At 37.5% G+C, this 25,089-nt stretch overlaps 5 protein-coding genes and 2 long non-coding RNA genes across 7 annotated transcripts; 4 read left to right on the top strand and 3 right to left on the bottom strand.

Annotated features, from left to right (window-relative positions):
• The first annotated feature begins 282 nt into the window (after positions 1-282).
• LOC125210272 (splicing factor U2AF-associated protein 2-like) lies at positions 283-5,019 on the top strand. Its single transcript, XM_089066972.1, has 14 exons — positions 283-412; positions 703-783; positions 1,099-1,224; positions 1,306-1,508; positions 1,798-2,004; positions 2,150-2,242; positions 2,341-2,379; positions 2,883-2,972; positions 3,088-3,190; positions 3,303-3,383; positions 3,673-3,749; positions 4,093-4,173; positions 4,276-4,367; positions 4,610-5,019. Exons 1-14 carry the CDS (start codon positions 388-390, stop codon positions 4,731-4,733), a joined length of 1,422 nt encoding a protein of 473 aa, XP_088923098.1. The 5' UTR covers positions 283-387; the 3' UTR covers positions 4,734-5,019.
• A 740-nt stretch (positions 5,020-5,759) lies between these two features.
• Positions 5,760-9,610, top strand: LOC148929903 (Ribosomal protein S5 family protein). Its single transcript, XM_089066688.1, has 9 exons — positions 5,760-6,331; positions 6,854-7,377; positions 8,107-8,157; positions 8,228-8,335; positions 8,504-8,599; positions 8,705-8,803; positions 8,871-8,930; positions 9,026-9,094; positions 9,272-9,610. Exons 1-8 carry the CDS (start codon positions 5,845-5,847, stop codon positions 9,089-9,091), a joined length of 1,491 nt encoding a protein of 496 aa, XP_088922814.1. The 5' UTR covers positions 5,760-5,844; the 3' UTR covers positions 9,092-9,094; positions 9,272-9,610.
• A 455-nt stretch (positions 9,611-10,065) lies between these two features.
• On the top strand, positions 10,066-13,668 carry LOC148929902 (uncharacterized). The gene is made up of 3 exons (XM_089068582.1): positions 10,066-10,273; positions 10,762-13,186; positions 13,408-13,668. The coding sequence occupies exons 1-2, from the start codon at positions 10,249-10,251 to the stop codon at positions 13,158-13,160; spliced, it is 2,424 nt and encodes an 807-aa protein (XP_088924708.1). The 5' UTR covers positions 10,066-10,248; the 3' UTR covers positions 13,161-13,186; positions 13,408-13,668.
• A 1,236-nt stretch (positions 13,669-14,904) lies between these two features.
• Positions 14,905-18,807, top strand: LOC148929901 (uncharacterized). Its single transcript, XR_016137156.1, has 5 exons — positions 14,905-15,208; positions 15,322-15,420; positions 17,219-17,703; positions 18,313-18,592; positions 18,676-18,807. It is a non-coding gene; the product is annotated as an uncharacterized LOC148929901 (long non-coding RNA).
• LOC148929900 (putative late blight resistance protein homolog R1A-3) lies at positions 15,654-19,054 on the bottom strand. Its single transcript, XM_089068581.1, has 2 exons — positions 16,058-19,054; positions 15,654-15,948 (listed from the first exon to the last, which is right to left on the bottom strand). Exons 1-2 carry the CDS (start codon positions 19,052-19,054, stop codon positions 15,868-15,870), a joined length of 3,078 nt encoding a protein of 1,025 aa, XP_088924707.1. The 3' UTR covers positions 15,654-15,867.
• A 1,173-nt stretch (positions 19,055-20,227) lies between these two features.
• Positions 20,228-21,100, bottom strand: LOC148929899 (uncharacterized). The gene is made up of 2 exons (XR_016136324.1): positions 20,645-21,100; positions 20,228-20,449 (listed from the first exon to the last, which is right to left on the bottom strand). It is a non-coding gene; the product is annotated as an uncharacterized LOC148929899 (long non-coding RNA).
• A 1,010-nt stretch (positions 21,101-22,110) lies between these two features.
• On the bottom strand, positions 22,111-25,071 carry LOC148929898 (late blight resistance protein R1-A-like). The gene has a single exon (XM_089067438.1). The coding sequence runs from the start codon at positions 24,830-24,832 to the stop codon at positions 22,244-22,246; it is 2,589 nt and encodes an 862-aa protein (XP_088923564.1). The 5' UTR covers positions 24,833-25,071; the 3' UTR covers positions 22,111-22,243.
• Positions 25,072-25,089: the final 18 nt, after the last annotated feature.

The raw sequence follows: 25,089 nt of genomic DNA, 5'->3' as shown, positions 1-25,089 counted from the left end.
TGATTCACGTTGTTATATTAATTTTACGCCACTATTCATCAGCATCACACAAAATTTTACAATTAAGTCACAAGTCAAAAGTAAATTTTTAAAGTTCGTAATTTGTTATTCAATTTCCACAAATCAAAATATAACTTTTTTTTTAATGATTTTACAACAATGAACCCCTACTACTTTGTATCATCATTATGAATCAAACTCAAGAAAGCCTAATAAAAAGCCCAATGCTGACCTAATAAAAGCCCAATACAATATGCTAGAATCCGACCCAAATACATAAACGGGTCAAACAAACCCATCGAATCTCCCAATTTGCCGGATTTTGAACCCAAAAAAATAAAAAAAAACGAGCTAGAAGAAGAAGAATCTACCAGAAGAATTGGTCCGATGTCGTCGCAACCGCAAATTCCTGGTCCGTGATTACTTCCTTCACGAATTTATGTATTTTCATTCGTTCAATTTGCAGCATGTCTAGAAAAAACTCCACATATTTTCGGTTGATAATGAAAATAAATAAGTTGAAAATTGTTTAGTTGGCTCAGTTTGTGTTAGTTTATTGAGATATTAATGATAAATGCATCGTCTAACTGGACTCGATATTGCATGCAAAATGATGTATTTTTTTTATCACTGTCAATTTTTGCTTTTCTGTGATGTATTGTTTGAAATTAGTGGTTTGAGCTGACGATTTTATGAATTCAGAAATGGGTACTGGAGTTGGATGGTACGTTCTGGGCCAGGACCAGCAGCTTATTGGTCCGTACACAATATCTGAGTTGCAAGGTGAGCTATTTGTGTATGTATTAATATTGTTTGATGATTCTATGCTGAATTATTAGGGTGATGATTATATGGTATATACTGTTTTAGGTTTTGTATTATAGGAATTAGTAGTTTGTAAGGTTTGATCTTCAATTCACCTTCGGATTATTGGGGGCTTTTTTTATATTACTTGTTCTTTTTTAACTGGATTTTGATTTTGCAACTAAGTGGAGGGCTTGGTATTGAGACGATCGGTTATTATGAGTGGTGTTTGGCTGGTCTTTTGTATTGTTAAGATGTGTGCGGTGCCTAAGCTCGTTTAATTTGTCTGGACAGAGCATCACTCGAGTGCCTACTTGCATGAAAGTACACTTGTATGGGCTGAAGGATGCAGTGATTGGCAGCCGCTGTCATCAGTTCTTGGGGCTGCAACCGGTTCACAGCAAAATGCTCCTAGTGAAGGTTTTAATACATTTCAGTTTACTGTTTTATTTTATGTGATGAGTATTATGATTAGTTATTAAATATTAGTTTATTTTGCAGTTCCTGCTACCTCTAACGAAGAAGATGAGTTTGATAAGTGGCAGAGGGAGGTTAAGGAGGCTGAAGCAGCAGCAGAGGCAGAGACCAACTTTAATGACGATCCGGAGAGGCCTTCAACTCCACCTGAGGGCGAGGATGAATTTACTGATGATGATGGAACTAGATATAAATGGGATCGGACTCTTAGGGCTTGGGTACCTCAGGTTGGTTCTGATATGCATAGTATGTTTGATAATTTGATTTGTTTATTTAGCAAATTTTTTCCATTCAATTCAACCTCCAGATTTTGAGAACAAAATAAAATTTGAAGCGCCTTTTGTCTATCTCATTGCGTAATTGATTATGTTATCTACCTTTGATTTTAATGTTTAGACTAGTCAGCATTTTTATTCCTTGGTATCAGTAACATACCAAGATTCTTTGGTTTGTCTACTTGCTTATAGGTGTTGCATATATTCTTATTAACCGTGTTTCTAAATTTGCTTATCATAGGAGGAAACAGATCAGAAGAAAGAGGATTATGGTCTGGAGGATATGGTGTTTGTGCAAGAAGAGGAAGTCTTTCCAATAGTGGATGCTAGTGATCTGCCAGTGAAAAAGGAGGAAAATGATGCTGTTGTAGCTGTTGAAGAAAAACAAAATGGCAAGCGAAAGCAGCGAGAGGAAAGTGCTGATAAGAAGCCTACTACTGAAAAGAAGGTTCTTCAAAATAGCAGTTTCTTTTATATTCAGAAGAAAGCTAGAACTCTATGCCAAGAGCACTAAGTTTTTCCTTATTTTTCTAGATTGCACTATGCACTTTATTCTGTAAGAACTTGTTTGATTTGTTATTCATGCCGTGTAGGAACCTAACAAACCACCTGATTCTTGGTTTGATTTGAAAGTTAATACACATGTATATGTAAATGGCTTGCCTGAAGATGTCACTATTGAAGAGGTTAGTATTGACTGAATTTGTTGCTAGCTGAAGTCTGCAGTTACATCTTCCCAACTTATCATCATTGAGAATGAGACTGACACCACCATCTGATACAGATGGCTGAAGTGTTCTCGAAGTGTGGGATCATAAAAGAGGTAATTGACATCTTGGTACTTAATGTTGGAACTAATATATTCATGATACCTTAGTGCACTTTTACTTATTCACTTCCATCCAAATAAGATGTCATCCATCTCTTTAAACATTTCGCTCTGTTGTCACCCTTGTTTTGTTGTCTAAATTTGTAATCATTCTAAAACATTGAAGATGTCTACTGTTGCCTGATACTGGAGTTCCTAGTACTTCACGAGTTCTAGGGGTCTTTTTTTTTGGAATGATCCCTCACGAGTTCTAGGGGTCATCAGTACATTACTTGGACCACGTTTTAATTTGGAGTTCCACTGGTGTGAATACCAAAGTTGATAATTACCTGTATATATTTTAATTTTTTTGGTGACGTTTGAGCCTTGGCCCAATTAGTGTGACCTTCTGTCATACTTATTACACGTTTTGCTAGTTTCTTCACTTAAGAACACAAAATGGTGTTGGGCCCTATGGGTAATTGATACTTATGGCTTTCATTACTGAAACACTTTAGGATCCTGAAACAAAGAGGCCTCGAATAAAGATCTATGTTGACAAAGAAACTGGAAAGAAAAAGGGAGATGCTCTGGTAACTTATCTGAAGGTAATGTTACTTTCTTGTAGGATAGATTGTTTTGACTATGATCATGAGAATTTAATGAATTTTCTTTTCTATCTGTTTGTATGTTGGCGGTGATATAATTTTTTGTTTACACTAGGAACCTTCTGTAGACCTAGCTATCAAAATTTTGGACGGAGTTCCTCTAAGGCCTGATGGGAAGACTCCCATGTCAGTTTCACTTGCTAAGTTCGAGCAAAAAGGTTGGACAGCTTCATTAACATGGGTGGAAGACTGTTTGTTACTTTGTTATCAATATTTCTGTTGTTGTAGTTTTTGGTTTTGTTACTTATTCTAATATACATTTCCTCTCAGGTGAAAAGTTTATATCCAAGCAAGTAGACAATAAGAAGAAGAGGAAGCTTCAGAAGGTTGAGCAGAAGATGCTGGGCTGGGGTAAGTTCTGTGGCAAGTAATATTGTAATTTTGTGTTTTGAACTTCCCTTTTTTAACTCTAGAAATTCATATATAGCAATTTCTTTACTGATACATATGACCACCCAAGTGTATTTCATCTCGTTAATATGAAGGAGGTTTATTGACATTCATTCCTTCATTATAATAGAGAATGACCCTGATTAGGTCTTCTTGATTTCATCTCTATGCAAGCTCATCGTCCATCGATATATGCATTTCCATGTTTTCGCACTTGTTGTGGGTTTATTCAGTTTAAGTGTGCAAACAGGTGGCCGTGATGATTCGAAGGTTTCTATGCCAGCAACTGTCCTGCTTCGTTACATGTTCACTCCCGCTGAATTGAGGGTAATGCACCGTGCCTATCTTTCTGACTTCGGCTAGTGAGATGCCTGCTGTCTGTCAATCTTGGAAAGCAAAGTTATCATAAAATATTAGCATCATAATTTGTTGACTCGCAAACCTTTTTATGCTAAATCAGTGATAGCACTATGTCAAGATTTAGTGAAGTAACACCACTGAAGTATTGCCATAAGTAATAAACGTCTTGCTCTGAGAGACCTGTCTATTATGGTCATTGCTTAGTTTAGTGATCTTGATATTATATGTCGTTATGTATGTACTTTTGCCTATAGGCTATAGCGTGTCACTTAAAACTTTCTTTTACCAATCTCTCTTGTTTTCCTTATAGGCTGATGAGACTTTACGCACTGAACTGGAGGAGGATGTCCGTGATGAGTGTGGAAAGCTCGGTCCATTGGATGCTGTCAAGGTAATTCTAGTTTATCGTAAGCAAGCCCTGCTTATTCAGAATACTTGTACTTTTAGCTTATGATTTATCTCTAATTACTTATACTTTGACATGGATTTTCAGATCTGTGAGAATCACCCTCAGGGTGTTATCTTGGTGAAGTATAAGGATAGTAAGGATGCTCTAAAATGCATAGAGTTGATGAACGGGCGATGGTAATATTCACATTCATTTTACTGTCTACCTTACTTAGATTTTGTGTAATTCATAAATATGCTAAAACCAACATGATTAGTCCACTAACACGCAACACCACAGAGTGATAATAATGGCTGTGTTCCTCTTGTGGAGTTTAGGTTGCATGTTTACTGATTAAACGCAATGTGCGTATTTTTTACTCAAGAAGATCCATTGTCGGTCCACAGCTCTGACCTGACCTTGCTCGATATTTTTTCAGGTTTGGTGGGAAGCAGGTGAATGCATGTCTGGACGATGGTACAGTTAACCATGCTTTGGTACGTGATTTGGAAGAAGAAACCGACAGATTAGAGAAATTCGGGGAAGAGCTTGAAAACGAGTGACAGATTCTTGTAGGAAGGCACGGTCATCTCGTATAAAATGTAAATGAGGAGTCTTATGCCTGAATCCTGCAAGTTTCTTGATTTAGTTTTGCAGTTTCTTAGATTCACTGCTGATTTATAGTTACTTACACTTTCTGCTCTTTGGAGAGATGGATTCTGTATATTGTTTTTGCAGAATGCATCAAAGCTCTCTCTTTCTCTCTCTTACTATTTCAGAGAGAGAGAGAGAACAAGTGACAGTCAACTCTTCTTGTTGATCAAAAATTAATGGGATTTTCTATTTTCATTTCTTATTTGCAACTCTAGATGAATTCTCATGTAAAAGTTGCATAGTGGTGGTATAATGAAATGTAAATGCAAATATAGGAAAAGAGCTAAAATTATGCAATTTTTTACAACAAATATTGGGGTGGTGATAAAATGTAAACTTATATATTGTACAAACTCAAAATTCTTCAACACAGCTTCAATACAGTTTCAATACAATATCAACACAGTGTAAAATTTCATGATTTTAATGTCAACACAGTTGAAATTCTGTTGACATTTTCCTATTGATGTTTTTATGTGATCTGTTGACAAAAAGTGTGATCTGTTAACATTTTTCAATAGTCTATATTATAGTTTTGAGTTTGTAATATTTAGAGTTTTCATTTGATCATATTCCTATTGAGTAGTTTAATAAAAATGCACCTAATTGAATATACTCGAATTACTATTAATAAAATATAAGTAGTAATTTAATTCATGAAGTTTGATTAAATTAGAATTATTGCTATAAAGTTTTGATAATTGAATATTAAATTATAATTTCATGCAATTAACTCATCTTATAGTACTCCATAAAATAATGCTTCTAATTATTTTATTTTCTATTTCCATGAAACAAGTAAAGAATTTAATTCATAAAAGTAGAAAGTATAATTAAATAAAATGCTATAATAAGATTAAAATTTATAAAGGTTTTGCAAAATAAACCAAAATATTAAAAAAATATATAGAAACTCCACAAACACTGAAAATCCGATCGGCGGCGAATCATATGATAAACGACCAAAACCCTTAAATCCCTAAACCCCTCCGCCACCACCTCCATCGCATCTCCGCCGCAATGAGCAAAACCACGGCCTTGTGCCGCTTCCTCCTCCGCCGCCGCACTCTCTTCACCAACCCGAGATACTGCAGCCACACATTCCCGCCCTCTCCTCCTCCGCCAAGCTCCATTTTCGCCTCTCAAATTACTCGAAATTACAGCTCCAATTTCCTCGATTTATCCCCGACGGCGCGCCTCGCCGCCGCGGAGCGCGCGTTCGACGAGATCGAAGAGCAAGCGGCCAGGGGGAGGGAGGCGGACAGAAAAGCAGGGGTTGCGGTCGCCGGCGATGAAGATGAGGAGGATTATTTGGGAGTTGGTCCGCTTATTGAGAGATTGGAGAAGCGGAATGCGAGAGATAAGGTGTCCGAGCTGAATCGGCACGAGGAGGCGACTGATTCGGATTCTGAACCGGAAGATGAGGAAGCGATTAACATGCGCTCGGAAATGTTTGAGAAGAAGTTCAACCAGTTTGAGAAATTCCTTGATAATTTTTCTAAAGCTGGTTCGTGATTCGGTTGAAACATTTTTACGTGCATAATGTTCCTTTTGATGCATTGTTGTTTTAGTAAATGTTTGAAATTGTTGGTAGATGCTGTGCGTAGCTGAAATTGTTAGTGTTTGTGGATGTTTGTGTGAATTTATGATTGTTTGGTAGTATTTTGAATGCTGAGTGCTTCTTTGCATAGTTGTGAGTGTTTTTGTTGGTGCCGAGGATCACAAATTCATGCCGAACTTGCATATTTTGATTTTGAGTTCGAGCATCTTGGCAGTGACAGTTCTTAATGAAATTTTGGGGACAATAGCTTTTTACGAGGAGCTCCGTTGCACGGTTTTATTGCCAGGGCGTGTAGTGAAATTCATGCGTTGTTCTCTGATTTTCCTGATGAATTTTTCATAATAACTAATTTTATTTTAGCAAATGGAACACTAGAAGGTGACTGCATTGTTTTGCATTTCCATTATGCTCTCTCTTTGGTTTGTGCTTTCTGCTTAGATATTTGTCTGACTTTATAGATTTGAACAGAAAACTTTGATGATGCATTCAAATGGATGAAAAGAATTGATGAGTTTGAGGAGAAGCATTTTGCATTGAGGCCTGAGTATCGGGTGATAGGAGAGTTGATGAATAAGTTGAGAGTAGCTGAAGGAAAGGATAAATTTCTTCTTCAAGTGAAGTTGAATAGGGCACTGAGACTGGTGGAGGCGAGGGACGCCTTTGATCCAAATGATCCGGCCAATTATGGGATCATCGAGCGTGAAGATGTTGGTGCATCTGTTGATCGTGTTGAAGAGCGTGACATGGAGGAGGATCAAGAGGCTAAAGAAATGGAAGGGAAAATTGACGGATTTGAGTTTGATGATCTGAAACAGAAGGATAATAAATTTATGGAAAAGATCAATGAAATAGATAAAAAACTTGAGGAGAAACTGGCAGAATTGGATTATACTTTTGGAAAGAAGGGGAAACTACTGGAGGAGGAAATTAGAGATCTTGCTGAAGAGAGGAACTCATTGATTGAACAGAAGAGGCAGCCTCTTTATAGGAAGGTAAATACATGTGCCTGTAAATATGCTTCCTTAGCTTTCCTCTTTCTCTTGTGATTCCCTGTCTATGGATTCCAGCCATTCCACTTGTCAAAGACCACACCATTTCAATGCTGTTAGATTTTATGCTCTACTTATCACAATTTGATTTTGTATCCCAAATCCAAGTACCTATTTGCATGATATTGTATCATTGTTAATGTGGTCCCTATTCTTATTTGCTTTTGAGATGTGAGATTGTTTTAAAGCAAGTTCTCATTTTAGCTATGTGTTGGCCGAGTGATAGAGTGGTTAATATCTTATGGCAAAGGTCTCAGGTTTGAGATCACCGAGGCACGGTCTTTAAATTTAGTACTTGCATTTACAAGCTAATGTACTGTGCTACTGTTTGTTATTGTCATGATGGATTTTTTTTCTACTTTAGCCACAAAAGGCCTGTAGGAGTCCTTACAAGGAATAAAATGTAAGTATAGTTGTGTTTTTTTTTTCTGTAGGGTATGGACTACATATATCATGAGTTTAGACTTTTCATGATCATTAGTAAAGTGCCTACAAGGAATAAATCACTGACATATTAAATGAATTGGCTATCTATGACCTCCATGGTCACGTTTGATTTTAATTCTAATTCTTACCATTTTTCATTTCACATGACTCAATAGGATTGTAGCTTCTGGTAGTCCTTTAAGCATCAGATCAGTATGTTAAACTGGGTGTCTCTATTGTCTGCAGGGCTTTGATGTTAGACTGGTCGATGTGAATAGAACATGTAAAGTTACAAAGGTAATATAGCTTCTTCATTTATGATTCAGTAGCCGATATTTTTCACAATTATGACTGATAAGTAAAACAGGGTGGACAAGTTATCAAATACACTGCAATGTTAGCTTGTGGGAACTACAATGGTGTTATTGGTTTTGCTAAAGCAAAGGCACCTGCAGTTCCGATTGCACTTCAAAAGGTATCATAACTAGACACTCGGTCAAATCCATACAGTTACGGTTCTTTTTGCTGCACATGTGTTAATTATGTCACCAGATTGTCTGTTCAAATAAGAAAGGTTGCATTTATATAAATACATCCCGTCACTGTTACTTACAGTTTAGTTGTTAATGACCTATTTCCACAGGCATATGAGAAGTGCTTTCAGAATCTGCACTATGTAGAGCGGCATGAAGATCACACAATTGCACATGCAATTCAGACATCATATAAAAAGACTAAGGTTTCGTCAAATCTCAAGCTGTATATCTTTGTTGATGGTTGAAGTTTATAGGAAACTGTTTCTCTTCTTTAGAGATTTTAGCCTGAAATTTTGAAGTACTTGTAGGTGTATCTTTGGCCAGCTCCTACACAAGCAGGGATGAAGGCAGGCAGAACCGTGGAGATAATTCTTTGCTTAGCTGGTTTCAAGAATGTGAAATCAAAGGTATGAACTGGCTCGAGGAATATGTTTTCTCGTTTCAAACTTTGTCCTGATTAAAATACTCTTGTAGGTTGTTGGCTCAAGGAATCCCCATAACACTGTGAAGGCTGTCTTTAAGGCTTTAAATGCGGTAAATGAGAGGAATTATATGCTATACAGTATCTACATTGATGTTCTATTTCGCAGTTGCTTATCCTTTACTACTCCTCTTTCCTTTGTTTGTAGATTGAAACTCCCAAAGACGTTCAAGAAAAGTTCGGCCGAACTGTGGTTGAATCATATCTACTATGATGGGTATGATTTGACCTTTTTTTCTTTGTGGGAACTCATTTGAATGCACTTAGATGTGATGCCTAATGAGTTCGCGAAGGACCCGTGTAGGACTTTGTAGTGCTTAAATTTGATTAATTGCACTATTTTCATTGAACTCGTTGTGCCAGATATGATTATCGCGTTTGTCCAATTCCCCAGGTTTGTCAAAGAATCAGTTTTGTCATCAATAGAGTAATCTCTCGGGCTATTTGGGACGGCCAAGCTGTAACTTTCTGGATCGAGCAAAGTGAGCATCGCTCGAACCACTTGCCTTCGTTTTGAATAGTAGATTAATAAAATTGCTCGAGACCCATCATCTTTCTTGATGCAAATGACATGTCCTTACAATTACAATGCGTAGAGAGGAGATGTATGGAATGATCTTAATTCGTATTTTAGGTTATGAAGATGTTCTTATTTTGAATGTTGCTTCACACTTCATATAAAGTAGTAGGAGCTGTTTCATTTGCTTTAATGGATTTGTAATGGATTTACTGATTGGTGGTTGTCTTCTTGCAAATAGTATTATACACTAAATCAACCTTTTTATACCTGGATTTGATAGAAAATTAAGTTAACAATCAAATCTTTTTTGGTATCAACTCAAATTCTTGTTCTTGTAAAGTTGTCCCTTTTTGTTTATGAGTTGTGCTTTTTGTAAAGAAGAATCGAAGAATCGAGTTTGAGGACAAATCCTTTTATAAAGAAGGAGATGATGACATGGATTCGGATGGCGTTAAGGCTTTCGGGTCCAAGGGATGAAGCTAGGATGAGATGCGCATCACACTCCTTAGATAATTCATAATAATTCGCCAAATAGGTGTGTGGATGTATCACAAGCTGCTAAAAACAATGCAAAAGATTGAGCTAGTAACACGTTAGTAGTGTTTTTTCAAATTAGAGAACGGAAATTATTGAAATAAATTCATGATTGAAACGAAAAATGATTTGAAAGAAAAGAAAATAACTTAAATTTAATGAATCACACTCAAGAAAGCGGGAAATCCCAATACTTTGCTCAAACAAGCGGGAAAGCCAAATCCCTAATTTGCCACTGATTTTGCAGAGTAAGAAAGAAGAACTAAAAAATGAGCTAGAAGAAGAAGCAGCAAAGCTACGAGGACAACATCTGTCCAATGTCGTCGAAACCGCAAATTCCTGGTCGGTGATTACTACTTCAACGAATTTATGCATTTCCATTCTTTCAATTTTCGACACGTCTCGTATTCAGCAATTTTTTTGGGTTGATTATGAAAAGAAATAAGTTCATCGAGATATTAAGGGTGTAGTTCTCATTTTACTGGAATCGTATTGCGATTGTATTTGTATAGTGGATTCTGTTTTATTGGGGGCTTTGCTTTATTTTATACTCCTCCTCACCTGTTCATTATCACTGGATTTCGATTTTTTAAGTAAGAGGTGGACTTGACAGCATATTGAGCTTGATTGACGTTTTTTTTGCGATTTTTTGTTGGTTGTTGTATTTTGAGGTGAAGTACTTTTTGTGTGTGTGAAAGATGTATCCCAAGTTGTTTAATGCTATGAGTTTGAAATTTTTTATATCGGATAAACTTGTCTTTTGAATCTAGGGTTTTGAAAATATTGGGTTTCTTACTAATTTTGAGCTGTCTCGTGTAAATTTATTGCAGGAATGAATTCGGTGTGCGTGAATTTGTATTGGGGTGGGAAAATAGTTCAAGGTCTTACGGGTGTCGACTATGAGCCAGCTATTTCTGATGGATTTTTAATGTTGGATGGAATAGTCTCATATGATGAGCTTGTTGATATGATATGTAAAAGAATTGGAATAAACATGACTAAGGACAAAGTTCTGATAGTATGGAGACGCGCCATTTTTCTCGGAAAAGGATATCTTCATATAGGCACTCTACTTAGTGAACAATGCATGGAGTTGATGTTTCGTGAGGCATTTGAAGCGAGGAATATTGTATTGTTTATTGAGGTTGAAAAGGATGAGCAACCACAGGCACTACCGACGATGGTTCATGATGTTGGGACGTCTGAGAGAGACATTGGTGAGCAATTAGGTGCTGATGAAAACATAGAAGTACTTGTACACGACTCTGATTATGAAAGTGGTGCAGAGTTATCTGACCGGGAAGAGGATTTGAGTGATGCATCTTCAGATGATAATGTATCCGATGATGAGGTAGTTGCTAAGCCAAAACCAGCTCCACACTGTGGCCGAGAGTATTTTCGTTACATGAAGGATGAAGAGGGAAAAAGTTACTATACACGCAAATATGGTCGTAATGAAGATCTTTCATACTGGGATGAGGATAACCCCAGCCATATTGAGTTAGGAACAAAATTTCCCACCAAGCTGTATTTGAAGACTGCAATAGCTTTGTGGCATCTTTCAGCTATGCGACAATACACGGTGGTTGAAAGCAAATGTAAAAGATGGCATGCCAAATGCAAATTTCCGTATGGTGCAAAAGGACATGAGACTAGCGTTGCATGTATGTGGGAGATCCTAGCAACACCGAGAAAACACGATGGACATTGGGTAATTAGAACATGGGAAAATGGTCACACATGTATGGGACATTATAATTCCAGAGAATGTGCAAATCTTTCTTCTTCAATGGTTGCTTTATGTGTTAGAGATCAAATTGAAAATGATGTTCATTATAATCCATTAGCAATTATGAAAGATGTTAATGATAAATACCACGTGGAAATTAGCTATAAAAAAGCATGGCATGCTCATAAGAAAGGTATTGAGCTTGTCTTTGGTGGTTGGGAGTCCTCCTTTCAAGATTTGCCAAGTTATATGCAAGAATTGCAAAAAGCAAATCCAGGCACTGTTGAGTGGTTGCATGATGAAAGATTAAGCCGTGGGACTACCAAGGTATTTAAGTATGTGTTTTGGGCATTTCGACCAGCTTTGTCTGCCTTTCAATTATGCAAACCTGTGTTAACCGTTGATGGAACTCAACTACGAGGAAGACATAAAGGTAAACTTTTAATTGCAGTGGGGTTCGATTCTAATAAGAAATGTTTGCCCGTTGCATTTGCCATTGTAGATGATGAAACAAATGAAAGTTGGAATTGGTTTATGTGTCTTATCAGAAATCATGTAGCTGTTAGAAATAGACAGTTGTGCATAATATCTGGTAGACATGACGGAATGATAAATGCTATGAACTCTAGTGTATGGCAACAAGCACCACAAGCACATCATCGTTTCTGTTTGGCGCATGTTAGAAAAAATGTTGTACAAACTCACCAGGATATAAAGGTTGAAAATTTGGTATGGGCTATGGGAATCGCCACACAGAAACATGAATGTATCCGAAGATGGCATGAACTTAATCATGTCAGCGATGAGGCTGTGAGGTACCTAGAAGTGTTGAAGAAAAGTAAATGGACCTTGGCATATGACAAATGTCGAAGATGGGGAGAGCCAACTACGAAAATGGCAGAGTGTTACAATAATGTGTTGAAAGGTGCAAGAGACATACCAATCAAGGCTTGCATTGACAGGACGTTTTGGAATACTGTGAAGTGGTTTGTAGATAGAACGCTAGAAATTCAAAATTGTGAAACTGTGTTGACATCGTGGGCGCATAAGAAATTGAGCAAGAATGATGCGGATGCCCAACTACATCGTGTTAAAGAATGCGACTTACCACAGGGAATATACGAGGTTAGTTCATTGCAGCCTGTTGGAGGAAAAGGAGAAAATACTCATACAGTCAAATATTTGAAAGGAAAATGCACCTGTGGAAAGTGGCAAATGTGGAGATTCCCTTGTTCGCATGCCCTGGCAGTGGCCAGGGACAAAGGTGATGACATACTTGAGCTCGTTGATAAGTTGTATAGTAAAGAAGTGTGGTCGCAGCAATATAATGACGGGTTCAGTCCACTAAGGCACGAAGATTATTGGGCCACGCCGGACTGGACATTGACATGTTCTACCTCACAGTTAGTTCCTCGTCCACGTAGTCGATACAAAAGAGCCTGGATCCGTAAAACAGATCAGCCAAGAGCTTCCCGCCGTTGCAAGAAATCCCCTCTGTGAAGGCTGTCTTCAAGGCTTTAAATGCGGTAAATGAGAGGAATTATATGATATACAGTATCTACATTGTCTTTCTATTTCACTGTTCATCTTTTCCTCTTCTTCTGTCTTTCGTTAGCTGATTGAAACTCCCAAAGCCGTTCAAGCAAAGAACAAACTCTGTAGTTGCTTAAATTTGATAAATTGCACCATTCTTATTGAACTCTGTTGTGTCTGATATGATACTCTCGTTTGCTTTCCAATTCCCCAGGTTTATCAAAGAAATGTTTTGTGTCGGGCTATTTGGGACGGTAAAGCTGTAACTCTCCGGATCGAGCAAAGTGAGCATCACTCGAACCACTTGCCTACGTTTTGAATTGTTGATTGATAAAATGCTTCCCGATAATATTACTTGAGATCCATCATCTTTCTTGATGCGAGTGACTTGACCCTGCGATTACAATGTTGTGTAGAGGGATGTATGGAATTATCTTTAGTTTGTAAATTTAGGTTATGAAGAACTTCTTGTCTATGATGTTGTGCCTCACTTCATATAAACTATGAGCAATTTCATTTGCTTTAATGTGATTGTAATGGAATATGCTAGGATTTCTGAGGTCTCATAAGAGTTGGTGGTCGTCTTTATTGGAAATCTTATACACTAAATCAACCTTTTTATCTGGATTGTAGTAGCAAATTGAAGAAACAATCAACTCTTTTTTTTTTAAATACCATTACCTTCTATTTTCCTTTTTTTCCACAGCAACTTCCACTAATCACTACCTTCTCATGAAGAATGTTGATACTTGTTTCAAGATTCCAAAAAGTTGAGCTAAACCAGTTTTTGTTCTCAAAGTATTTGTTATCCACTCCTTAGATCATACATGCAATTCACCAAATAGGTGTGTGAACATAGCAAATAGAACCAAATTATGTTAGCAAATCTAGCATATAGGCTTTAGCTTTGAGGTTATGACATGGCTCTCTATCAATTAATAGGATTCCTGCATGCAAAGTGAAAACTGCAGAATCTTAAAACGATAATCATTTTGCCAACAGAAATCTGGAAGATGATTTGTAGTAATTTGCAACTGAGAAATCACCATTTTCTCAATCTCAACTATGCATTTACACAGCATTCTTCAATCAACTTCAATAGTCCGATATCATTTAGGTGGAGAACACATTTTACAGAGTAAGGCTGTCATATTTTTACAACAATTACAAGACAAAAGTGATGAGCAAATGATTACAAAGAGTCACAGATCATTTAGGTGGAGAATGTCACCTTTTTCTTAGAGGGGAGAGATAGGGGGTAGTGAACATGAAGGGCATCATTTCCCAAACTCTGTTGTTCCTCTTGTATACGTTTGGCCGATTCTACAAGAGACTCAGGCAACAAGTTGCAGCTTCGAACATCAATCAGTTCGAGCGTTGCAATTTCACCTATACCTTCTGGAATCTCATTCAAATACCAACATTCATGAAGCAGCAAGAATTTTAGCCTTGGAAAGTGGTACTCTTCAGCTATCCAATACTGCAGCTTTGAATCGCTAATTAGAAGATATTGCAGCTGACGAAATTCTCCTTCTGATGTCTCCCATGTGCTGTCAATGCTACGAGAACTAAAAAGATTTTGCAGAGTAAGAAAGAACTTAAAAATGAGCTAGAAGAAGAAGAAGAAGCGAAGCTACAAGGACAACATCTGTCCAATGTCGTCGAAACCGCAAATTCCTGGTCAGTGATTACTAATACAACGAATTTATGCATTTCCATTCTTTCAATTTTCGACACGTCTCGTATTCAGCAATTTTTTTTTGGGTTGATTATGAAAAGAAATAAGTTCATTGAGATATTAAGGGTGGAGTTCTCATTTTACTGGAATCGTAATTTGTATAGTATATTCTGTTTTATTGGGGGCTTTGCTTTTTATACTCCATCTCACTTGTTCATTGTCACAGGATTTCGATTTTTTAAGTAAGTGGTGGACTTGGTATAGAAGTATTGAACACAAATTGGCAGCATATTGAGCCTGATTGACGTTTTTTTGTTGGTTGTTGTTGTGTTTTGAGGTAGCTGCTTTTGTATTTATGAAAGATGTATCACAAGTTGTTTAATGCTATGAGTTTGAAATTTGGTATCACCATTCTTGTGATACAAATTTTTTATATCCGATTGTGGCCAGGTGTTGGAGATAATGGTGTTAGTGTAATTGCCACTGAGTTGAAGGACAGAGAGGAGGAACATGAATGTTTGGGGATTGATATGAGTTCACCCTCCCCAGGTTAGAACTTCATAATATCTCACGAATTCAGTACCACAAATGATTTCTGCGCCACATATTTAATAGTAACTTATTTCATAGAATGATATTTCAACATAAATACTTACTATCTTTCCTGACTATGGTTCTATTTAGTTGTTTGGTTTCATGTACAATGAGATTAGTTTTATGATGTTTTGGACTAATATTAGCTTAGAAAGCACACTATGCTAAGTTGCTAACACTTTCTAGGAAAGGATGTAGTATGTATGGTACTTCCACAGTTCCACACAATAATACGAACATATTAATATAGCACACCATATTAACATTCAATTACAGAACGGTTAATCAAATTGAAACAAGTTCCATAACACATAAATTTAGAAAACCTCTTCACAAAAGTCTCTTTGATAAAGCTTTAACACACTCAACACATTTCCATTCTCTGACTCATTTGAATTTGAATCATGAGGGGGGTACATCGCTTTCGTCATAGTCATCTTTGTCATCATAGTCGCATTCGTCATCAAAACTCCTGAAAAAGGGCTAAAAAGCAAGGTGTACATGTGAATTTCAAGCACACGCCCTAGAAAAAATAATGCTCCGATAATGTCATATATAAGTAAACTGTAAAAGGGATCCAAAAATACCTCACCTGAATAATAACTTCTTGTCTTGACGACTTAGCAATGCAGACAACTTGAAGGGTGTTGTTTCCCATATCATCTTGTTCCTTTCTTATCAGTTCAGCTGACTCCAATAAAGACTTCTTCACATCACCCTTAACCTCAATCAGTTGAAGAGTTGGAATATCTCCAATATCAGTTGGAATCTCATTGAGATCCCGACAATAATGAAGTAGCAGGCGTTTAAGCATGGGGAAATGGCCACTTTCAGTTATCCAGTTCTTAAACCCTGACTGTCTAACTAGAAGAACTTCCAACACTGGAAATGTTCCTTCAGTTGTTTCCCATGTTCCGCCACTCCAAGTGCAACATTTCAGTTTAAGCACTTGAAGATTTGGCAATGAACCAACGACAATCATGCCATTCCCAGGAAGTTCCAAACCGCTCAAACTCAACCTTTTGAGCTTCCCCGGAAAAGCAAAATTGTAGCTTTTGGGACGTAATCGCCCCCATCGACCAGCATATACTTCCAAATTCTCAAGTCGATGCAGATGTACTAGATCATTCGGGCAACCTTCATCTCGACAATGAGAACACACAAACTTTAGTTTTTTAAGGTTTGGGATCTTTTTCAAGATCTTCTCATTACAACACCTTATGTTCACACACGAAACCGTGTGCAAATTTTCTAGTGAACATGTTGTTTCAATGGGATGATCAAAGTAAATCTCCCCATGAAAGTAAACATGTCTTAGTTCTTGCATGCACCACGGCACAAACATCGTACTAGCTATAAATCCTGACTTGGACCTCTTTTGTTTATGAACGATTAAGGTTTGCAGATTTTGAAGGTTTGATAAGATTCTAGGGATATGTAGATTACATCTAATAGCAAGGTATCTCAAATGAAATAGCTCAAACAATTGAGATGGCAATGACTCCACATCAGCAGCTTCAGCATCCAACACCCTCACCAATCTAACACCTTCGACAAAGTCCAGTTTTACTAAATTATACTTGAAGCATTTGATGGAATGGATACTTGATCCACCATAGCTTGAAAATAAACTTAGATAAGAAGTACTTACCCGACGCTCATTTTTTATGCTTTCCATAAATTTCTCCTTTTCAATATCCTCATCCATCAAATTCAGAAAAAACTTACTTTCCTGAGCTTTTCTTATGCACAGATCCCGTATCAGATCATGGAGGCTGCAACTTTTAACTCTCCCATCAGATTTCCTCTTTGTTACAAAAACAAGGTTTCTCTTCACAAGTTCCTCCAAACACTCTTCAGCCACTTCTTCAAAGCTCTTGGTATTGGTCGGAAATTTGAGAAAGCCCTCAGCTATCCATAATCTGATGAGTTTTGAGGTACTTATCTCTTGATCTTCAGGAAATGAACCCATGTACAAGAAACATGGCCTCAATAACTGAGGTAATTCCACATAGCTCAAAGATAGTATCTCTTCAATATGCTCTTGCTCTGCTGTTTTTGCAGACTTCACCATTTCCGCAATCTCCATCCACGAAGCTGGATTATTTGTGACTGTCACTAAAAGTCCTGCAATCACCACGATAGCGAGGGGCAACCCTTTGCAGCTTCTTGCGATATCCTTCCCAATACTCTCCAAATCGGAAGGACAATCTTGATTTGCAAACACCTTCTCCTTAAGTAAGTTCCAACTCTGATCATCATCCAGTAAACCCAACTCATAAGGCTTGATTGAAGGACCAGGATAAGAAGCCACATCATACAACCTTGTAGTTAGCATGATACGGCTTCCGTTACCATTATCAGGAAACACATTCCTAACAATATCCCATGCCTCGCTTCTCCAGATATCATCCATCACGACTAAATATTTCCTGCCTATTAAAATCTTGTACACTTTTATGTCATCGCTTTCATCCTTTTTACTTTGGTTGCTGTATTCCTTCAGGGACCCCAGAAGGTCTGAAAGAATTCTCTGTGCACTATAGTCCTGTGATATAGTAACCCAAACACGAATGGCGAAATTCTCCTTAATCAGCTTATCGTAATAAACATTTCTGGCTAGAGTAGTTTTTCCGATGCCCCCCATACCACATACCGGGATGACCTGGAGCTGGGATGAATTTCCACAGAGCCGGTCCTTTATGTTCCTTGCGTGATCTTCAAAACCAATCATGAAATTTTTGTCGATGACTGGAGCAGTTGACGAAGAACTGAGAGTAGAAGAATTTGAAGTACGTTGAACTTCCTTGCTGCTGGAACTAACCTTAATATTCTTCACTTTTGCAGAAATCAAAGCAAACACCCCCGTAACTTTTTCCAGCTGGAGCTCATGTTCTGCACTTCGATGGCGCTTTGAGTCATCAACATCATCATGATGGAAACCAACTTTATCATCAACTGTAGAGGATGAAGTGGTTGCACTGCTATCATTCTTGATGGCCATCACCTCCTCCCTGATCGAATCAATTTCATACCTTCTCTTGTTCAAGTGGTGTATAAACTGGAGTTTGGACTCGAATTTGGCAAGCTCTGCTGGTAAAAATCTCCACTTATCTCGAAAACGAGTGTGAGTTTTCTCCCAGTTGTAAAACTTTCGGATATCTCCCACTTCATTCGTTATGTCCCTGATTCGGTCTTTCAATCTGTTAGCTTTGGCATTGTCTGAGGAATCTTTCGGAAACTCTGCCCTTACTTCGTCCAGCTTCAAACAAGTCTCGTTGATCGCATTTTCCAGCTCGAGTTCGTACTTTTCAGGCAAACCGACTTCAAAGTCTCTATCACAAGGCAGAAAAACTTTATCCAGCACAAGATATTCTATAATATCTTCTGCTGCATTTGCCAGTTCCCTTGTGTGCTCGTCCCAACTCCGGGATTCATCTGGAACTGCTTCGAGAAAGCCTCGAATGGGAGTGACATACTCGAGCAGAGATGTAATATGTTGTTTTTCTTCAACAGAGATGGAAAATTGATTAAGATTCAGGAATCTGTGTATGGTGTTTTCAAGGGAGACAAGAGCAGCATAAGCCATCTCTGGCTATGTTGTGTAACACAAATTTTCTTTTGGGAATATTTTTGATGAAGAAAGATTGTGTTCAGCTATCAAGAAGATGATCAAAAGCCAATTTTCTTTTGGGAATATTTAGGCACATCTTTGTGTGAAAGTAGTAAACACAACACAACAAAGGGGAAGAGCATAGTGGAACTTACCAACATACAATAATGTAATGTTATTACTTTTAAGTATCTTTCAAAAATGGTCTCTAATTAATTTATTCCATATAAGAATCACTAATTAATTGGTGACAGCCCATATCTCTGCCAACTTTAGGCCTTTTATATTGAAGATCACATAAATGGGGCCCCATCTATCAAATATATCAATTAAATTAGTACTAGTACTGTTTCTTAAAAAAATAATTATTTCATTTTTATACGTTTCCTAAGAGTATAAATTTTCTATTTCAGAAATGAATCCCATAATCCATTAAATTAATTCTTTATTCTTTTACTTTTTTTTCTTCATTTTTCTTAAAATATGTGCCGCTTACAATTTAGACATTTAATCATGGATGGAGATTATTTAGGAATGAACACTTATCAAACTTTGCAATACACTAATAAAAAGAAATATTCATCTTTGAAAAAGGAAGAGAGACGGCAAGAAAAGAGAGATGAGAATGATAAAATATTTTATTATTCATTATTATTTTCATCATTCTATATTCATGTACTCCTCCATCCAAAATGTCCACATTCTCGAGTGACACTAGATTTTAGAAAAAATTAGTTGAATACTTTATTAAAAGATGAGAAAGAGATTTATTTCTAAATATAGAAAGTGAACATTTTAAATGAGACAACATTAAAAGAAAATGTTGATATTTTGAATGGGATAGGGATAGAGGGAGTACTATTAAATTAGGTGAAGTGGAACAAATACTCGCATCAACTTCCATTAAATGTTTAACACTACACTAAGATCAATTCATGAGCTTGTGATTTTAATATGAATTTGAAGAAACAATCAAGCAAAGCAACTCATTATTTTTTTTTCTGGGCATCATTAGCTTCTAATTTCCTCTTTATAGTTGGAAATGATTTTTTTACCTATTTAGTGAGTTGCTACTGAAAATCAACATTCAAAATTTTACCTTCCCTATGTCTCTAAAGCTTCTCACTGTACTAATGAAGCAGGAAAACAAGAAGAAGATCAACTCATTCACTCAATATTCAAATAAATTACACATCAATCTTCAATCAACTTCAATAGGAAAGGAAAATGCATTCACATTTACTGACATAATATATCACAACCATGCAATAAATTCGGAATTTACATAATCAAGTGTTCCCAGCCACTTATTTACTTCAGAAGATGCAACATTTTGCAGTAGAACTTTGGCAGCAGTTCTTCAAGCAAGCCCTGCAAATATCAACATCAGCAGCAGTGGCGTTTGATTCCGAGACCTCTCCGTTCTATAGTACGAATGTGTACCACTCGAGACTAATATAACTAGATGAACTAGACTACAAATTTGCTAAAACTGTTATGCAATCACAACTTGCAGAAAAACAGACCTGATAATTAAGGAAGCTTAGAATGGGAAAGATAAGTTACCTGTCAAGAATGATCATTCATTCGGGAGGCGGGAAAATTGAGAGCTTGAATGTAAAGCCTTCAGGTTGTGCAATTCTCTTCACCTGAATGTCCTTGGCAGATGCAGCAGCAGATTTACAGACGTACATCTCCAACATCTTCAGGTAGTTCTTCCTCTTCCTCTTCCCCTCCCCCTTCTCCTTCTCCATCTGCCGAGAAACTAGCCGCCGCTCGCCGGTCGCCGGCGCCTTCGAAGTGAGAGAGGGCGAGAGAGAGTGGATCGCGAATGTCTGCAAGACTTCTTTCTTTTTCTAAAACTCTTTTTTTATTATTTTAAATGATATTATATCCTTAAAATAATTAAAGTTATGATTAAGAGTTATTAAATAATTAAAAATTGCTTAAGTTGGTAAAAATTGTAATTAACATGGTTGACCGTTAAATATTAACGAAAATGTTGACAGAGGACTAAAATGATCAAATTTTTATATATTCAGGACCAGAAAATCCAAAAGATAAAGTTTAAGATCTAAATGATAAAATAGACAGAGGACACCTTTACTCTTCAAATTAATTACACAACATTCTTCAATCAACTTTAATAGGAAAGGAAAATACATTTATAGAGTAAGACAACAATTACACTGCAAATGTGATAAGCAGATGAAAGAAAATACATATAGTCTCACGTCATTTTGGGTAGGGGTGTCGAAATGGTAGTGGGTAATTCCCAACCCGATACCCGTCCCAACTCGATACCTGATACTTGTCGGGTATCGGGTACCCGCTACCCGACGGAATCGGAAAACAGGACGGGATCGGGTATTCTTATTTTGGATTTTGCGGGTATCTGGTATATCCGATACCTGCCCGGATATACCCGTTAGTCCCGATATACCCGATATTTATATAAATATTTTAAGAAAAGTTATTTTTAATTTTAAATAAACACAGTTTCTTCCATAACCAGCATAAAGATTTGCAAATCTTTTTAATGGAGTATTCTATACCAGTTAGCTACCAAAAATAAAGTTCAAACATATGTTTGCAAATCTGAGTTATTGATTTACAATGAATAGACTCTTAGTCATTTCCTCCATCTATTTATTGAAATACATGAACACTATTTCAAAATGTTTGGATAGTATAAATCGACCTCATAGAAACACAAGAACTTCAATTATTTTCCAGCCAAAAAACAATATGCATTCAGTTACTGAAGTGTTAGCATATAAAAATGTACCCCCTCCGTCCCTGAAAATTTGTCACCTATTTCTTTTTTCGTCTGTCCCTAAAAATTTGTCACTTTTCACTGGACCTCATATTCCACTAACTCATTCTCACTCACATTTTATTATAAAACTAATATATAAAAGTTGGATCCACGTGCCACCAACTTTTTCAACCCACTTTCTATTACATTTCTTAAAACTCGTGCCGGGTCAAATGGTGACAAATTATGCGGGACGGAGGGAGTAACACACATATAACAAAATAGAATATTATAAAAAAATATATATGAAAAAAATAAGATTTAAAAAAGATAAAAAATTGTTCCGGGTCGGGTACCCGCGGCGTCGGGTGCGGGATACCCGACTCGGGTATCGGGTTATAGCCGATTCAGTACGGGACGGGTATCGGGTACCCTGGGGTACCCGTTTCGACACCCCTATATTTGGGTAAGTAGAATACTCGAAGGGCATCATTGCCTAAACTCTGTTGTTCCTCTTGTATCCTTTTGGCCGACTCTACAAGAGACTCGGGCAGGTAGCGGCATCTAACATCAATCAGTTCGAGCGTTGCAATTCCACCTATGCCTTCCGGAATCTCATTCAAGTACCAACAATGACGAAGCAGCAAGAATTTCAGCCTGGGAAAGTGGAACTCTTCAGTTATCCAATACTGCAGTTTTGAAGTGTGAATAAGAAGGTATTGCAGCTGAGGAAATTCTCCTTCTGATGTCTCCCATGTACTGCCTATGCAAGCAAACTCCCTCAACTTAAGCATCTCAAGATTTGGCAACAAACCAACGATGCTCATTTCACTCCATGGAAGTGACATGTTACACAAGATCAGCTTTCTCAACGTCTTAGGAAAACAGATACTATCTCTTCGCCAATCCGCATATCTAAGTTCCAAAGTTCGAAGTTGATGCAAGTACTCCAAATTATTGAGGTGAGTGCCATAATCATAATAAGAACAATCAATTCCTAACTTCTTGATGCTTGGAATCTTTTCCAACATCTCCACAGTGCACATCTCATGCAACACTAAGGTAAGTGTTTGCAAGTTTTTGAGAGTACAAGTTGGTTCCTTTGGACAAGGAAACCTGCCATAGCAGATGATGTGTCTTAATTGCGGCATCATCCAGATTTCCTGCGGCAAAGTGCTGAGATTAGGCCTCCCTATGAGCTTCCCCCGATCCTTTTCATCGATAATTAAAGTTTGAAGAGTCTTTGCATCGATAATTAAACTTTGAAGAACCTGAAGCTTTGATATCTCAGCAGGAATCCTGAAACTGCACATAGTATTAGTACGTGTAGGGTGATGTCTTAGGAAAAAGCTGTTCTCGTTGGCTTTTCTTATGCACAAATCCCGGACTAGATCATGGAGACTACATCGTTTGATTCTACCATTATACCTTTTCTTCGTAACCAGAACAAGGTTTCTACTGACAATATCCTCCAAACACTCTTCAGCCTCATCTTCCAAGGTTTTAGATCCATCTACTCCTCTCATAAAGCCCTCAGCTACCCACAATCTGACCAATTCTGTGACACGGATATCATAATCTTCCGGAAAACCTCCCATATACAAGAAACAATCCCTCAAGTGATGAGGCAAGTGAGCATAGCTCAAAGATAGTATCTCATCAATAGGGCCATCTTCATTGACAACAATCGAACCTACATTATCCGCGATTTCCGACCATGAAACTGGATTCCTTTCAACCATGGATAAGAGTCCACCAACCACAGAAACTGCAAGTGGCAATCCACTACAACTTTCTGCAATCACCCATCCAATGTCTACCAATTCAGGATAGCAATCTTCGTCGCCAAACACCCTCTGCCTAAGCAACTCCCAACTCTGTTCAATAGCCATGAAACGCATCTTGTGAAGAGGGCTACCTCTAGCAACATAAGTAGCCACATCCGACAGCCTTGTGGTTAACATGATCCGACTTCCATTATGATCGTCAGGAAACAGATCTCTCACATCATCCCAAGGCTCCGTGCTCCACATATCATCCATTACAATGAGATATCTTCTACCCTTTAAACTCTTGTACACAGTTTCTTCATCCGTCTTTCCAGATTTCTCTATGACAAAATCTTTCAAGGAATCCATGAGGCTTTCAACAATTTTTTGTGTAGAAAAATCTTGTGACACAGTGATCCAAACACGGATATCAAAATATTCAATCGTGAGTTGATCATTGTAAACAGTTCTAGAAAGTGTGGTTTTGCCAATACCTCCCATTCCAACTATTGGAATGACTTGTAGTTTTGGGGATTCTCCACAAAGCCGAGTCTTTATTGCTAGCGTATCATCTTCCAATCCAACCACATCACCGATCCTGCTAGCGACTGCCATTAAAGACGACGAGTTAGCAGCAGGAGAATAACCGAGTTGCATTTCATCTTCGATTTCAAGGCTACTCATCAACATTTCCATCACTGCTGAAGCTGAAGCTGAAGCTGACGCCGACGAGTTTACTGCAAGAGAATCTGCAGGAGAGTCACTGAGCTGCAACTCGTCTTCAATTGCTGCAGGAGAGTCACTGAGCTGCAACTCGTCTTCAATTGCTGAAGGAGAGTCACTGAGCTGCAATTGATCTTCACTATCCTTCTCCAACTCTATCATCTCCCTTTCCATTGCATCAATTAATTCTCTTATTCTCTCAATCTGGTACTGAAACCGAGCACTGCGCCAGAATTTGGCGAGAAAGCGGTTATACTTGTTGAATCCGAATCGCAACCGGCTCTGCTTCGAAATGAGATGTTCGAGAATTTGTTGCACTTCAATTGCTGCATCCCTGATTCTCGCTTCTCTGTGAGGAAAGTCAGTGATCTCCAGCAGAAGAAATAGTTCATTGATGCCTCTAATTTGATTAAATTGATGAAGGGCACTGGAATACTGCTCTGGATTCATGCTGATCTTTTCAATAGTTTTTCTAAGGGAAACAAGAGCAGCATAAACCATCATAGCCGATCAAAGAAGCGATAACTTTATAGAGAGAGAGAGAGTTAGATAATCACAGAGAAAAATGGGTTTTAGCTAAGCTTTTGACATTTTTAATTTGGGCGCAGTTGAATAGAAAAGAAATGGTCTTCTATCTTATCTTCTACTTTAATTTTAGAGACAATCATTAATCAACTAAAGCAACTTTTTCTAGCTTCTATTTTCGTTTTTTGTTCCAGTTTTTTGAGGCACCCTTTTTTTTTTTAATCTGGAAATGGTTT

The sequence above is a fragment of the Salvia hispanica genome, chromosome 3 (genome assembly GCF_029641045.1).
Source record: "Salvia hispanica isolate PSC_SH4W2 chromosome 3, Shi_PSC_v1, whole genome shotgun sequence".
NCBI classification, from domain to species: Eukaryota; Viridiplantae; Streptophyta; class Magnoliopsida; order Lamiales; family Lamiaceae; genus Salvia; species Salvia hispanica.
This window is presented reverse-complemented; position numbering and strand designations above follow the sequence as displayed.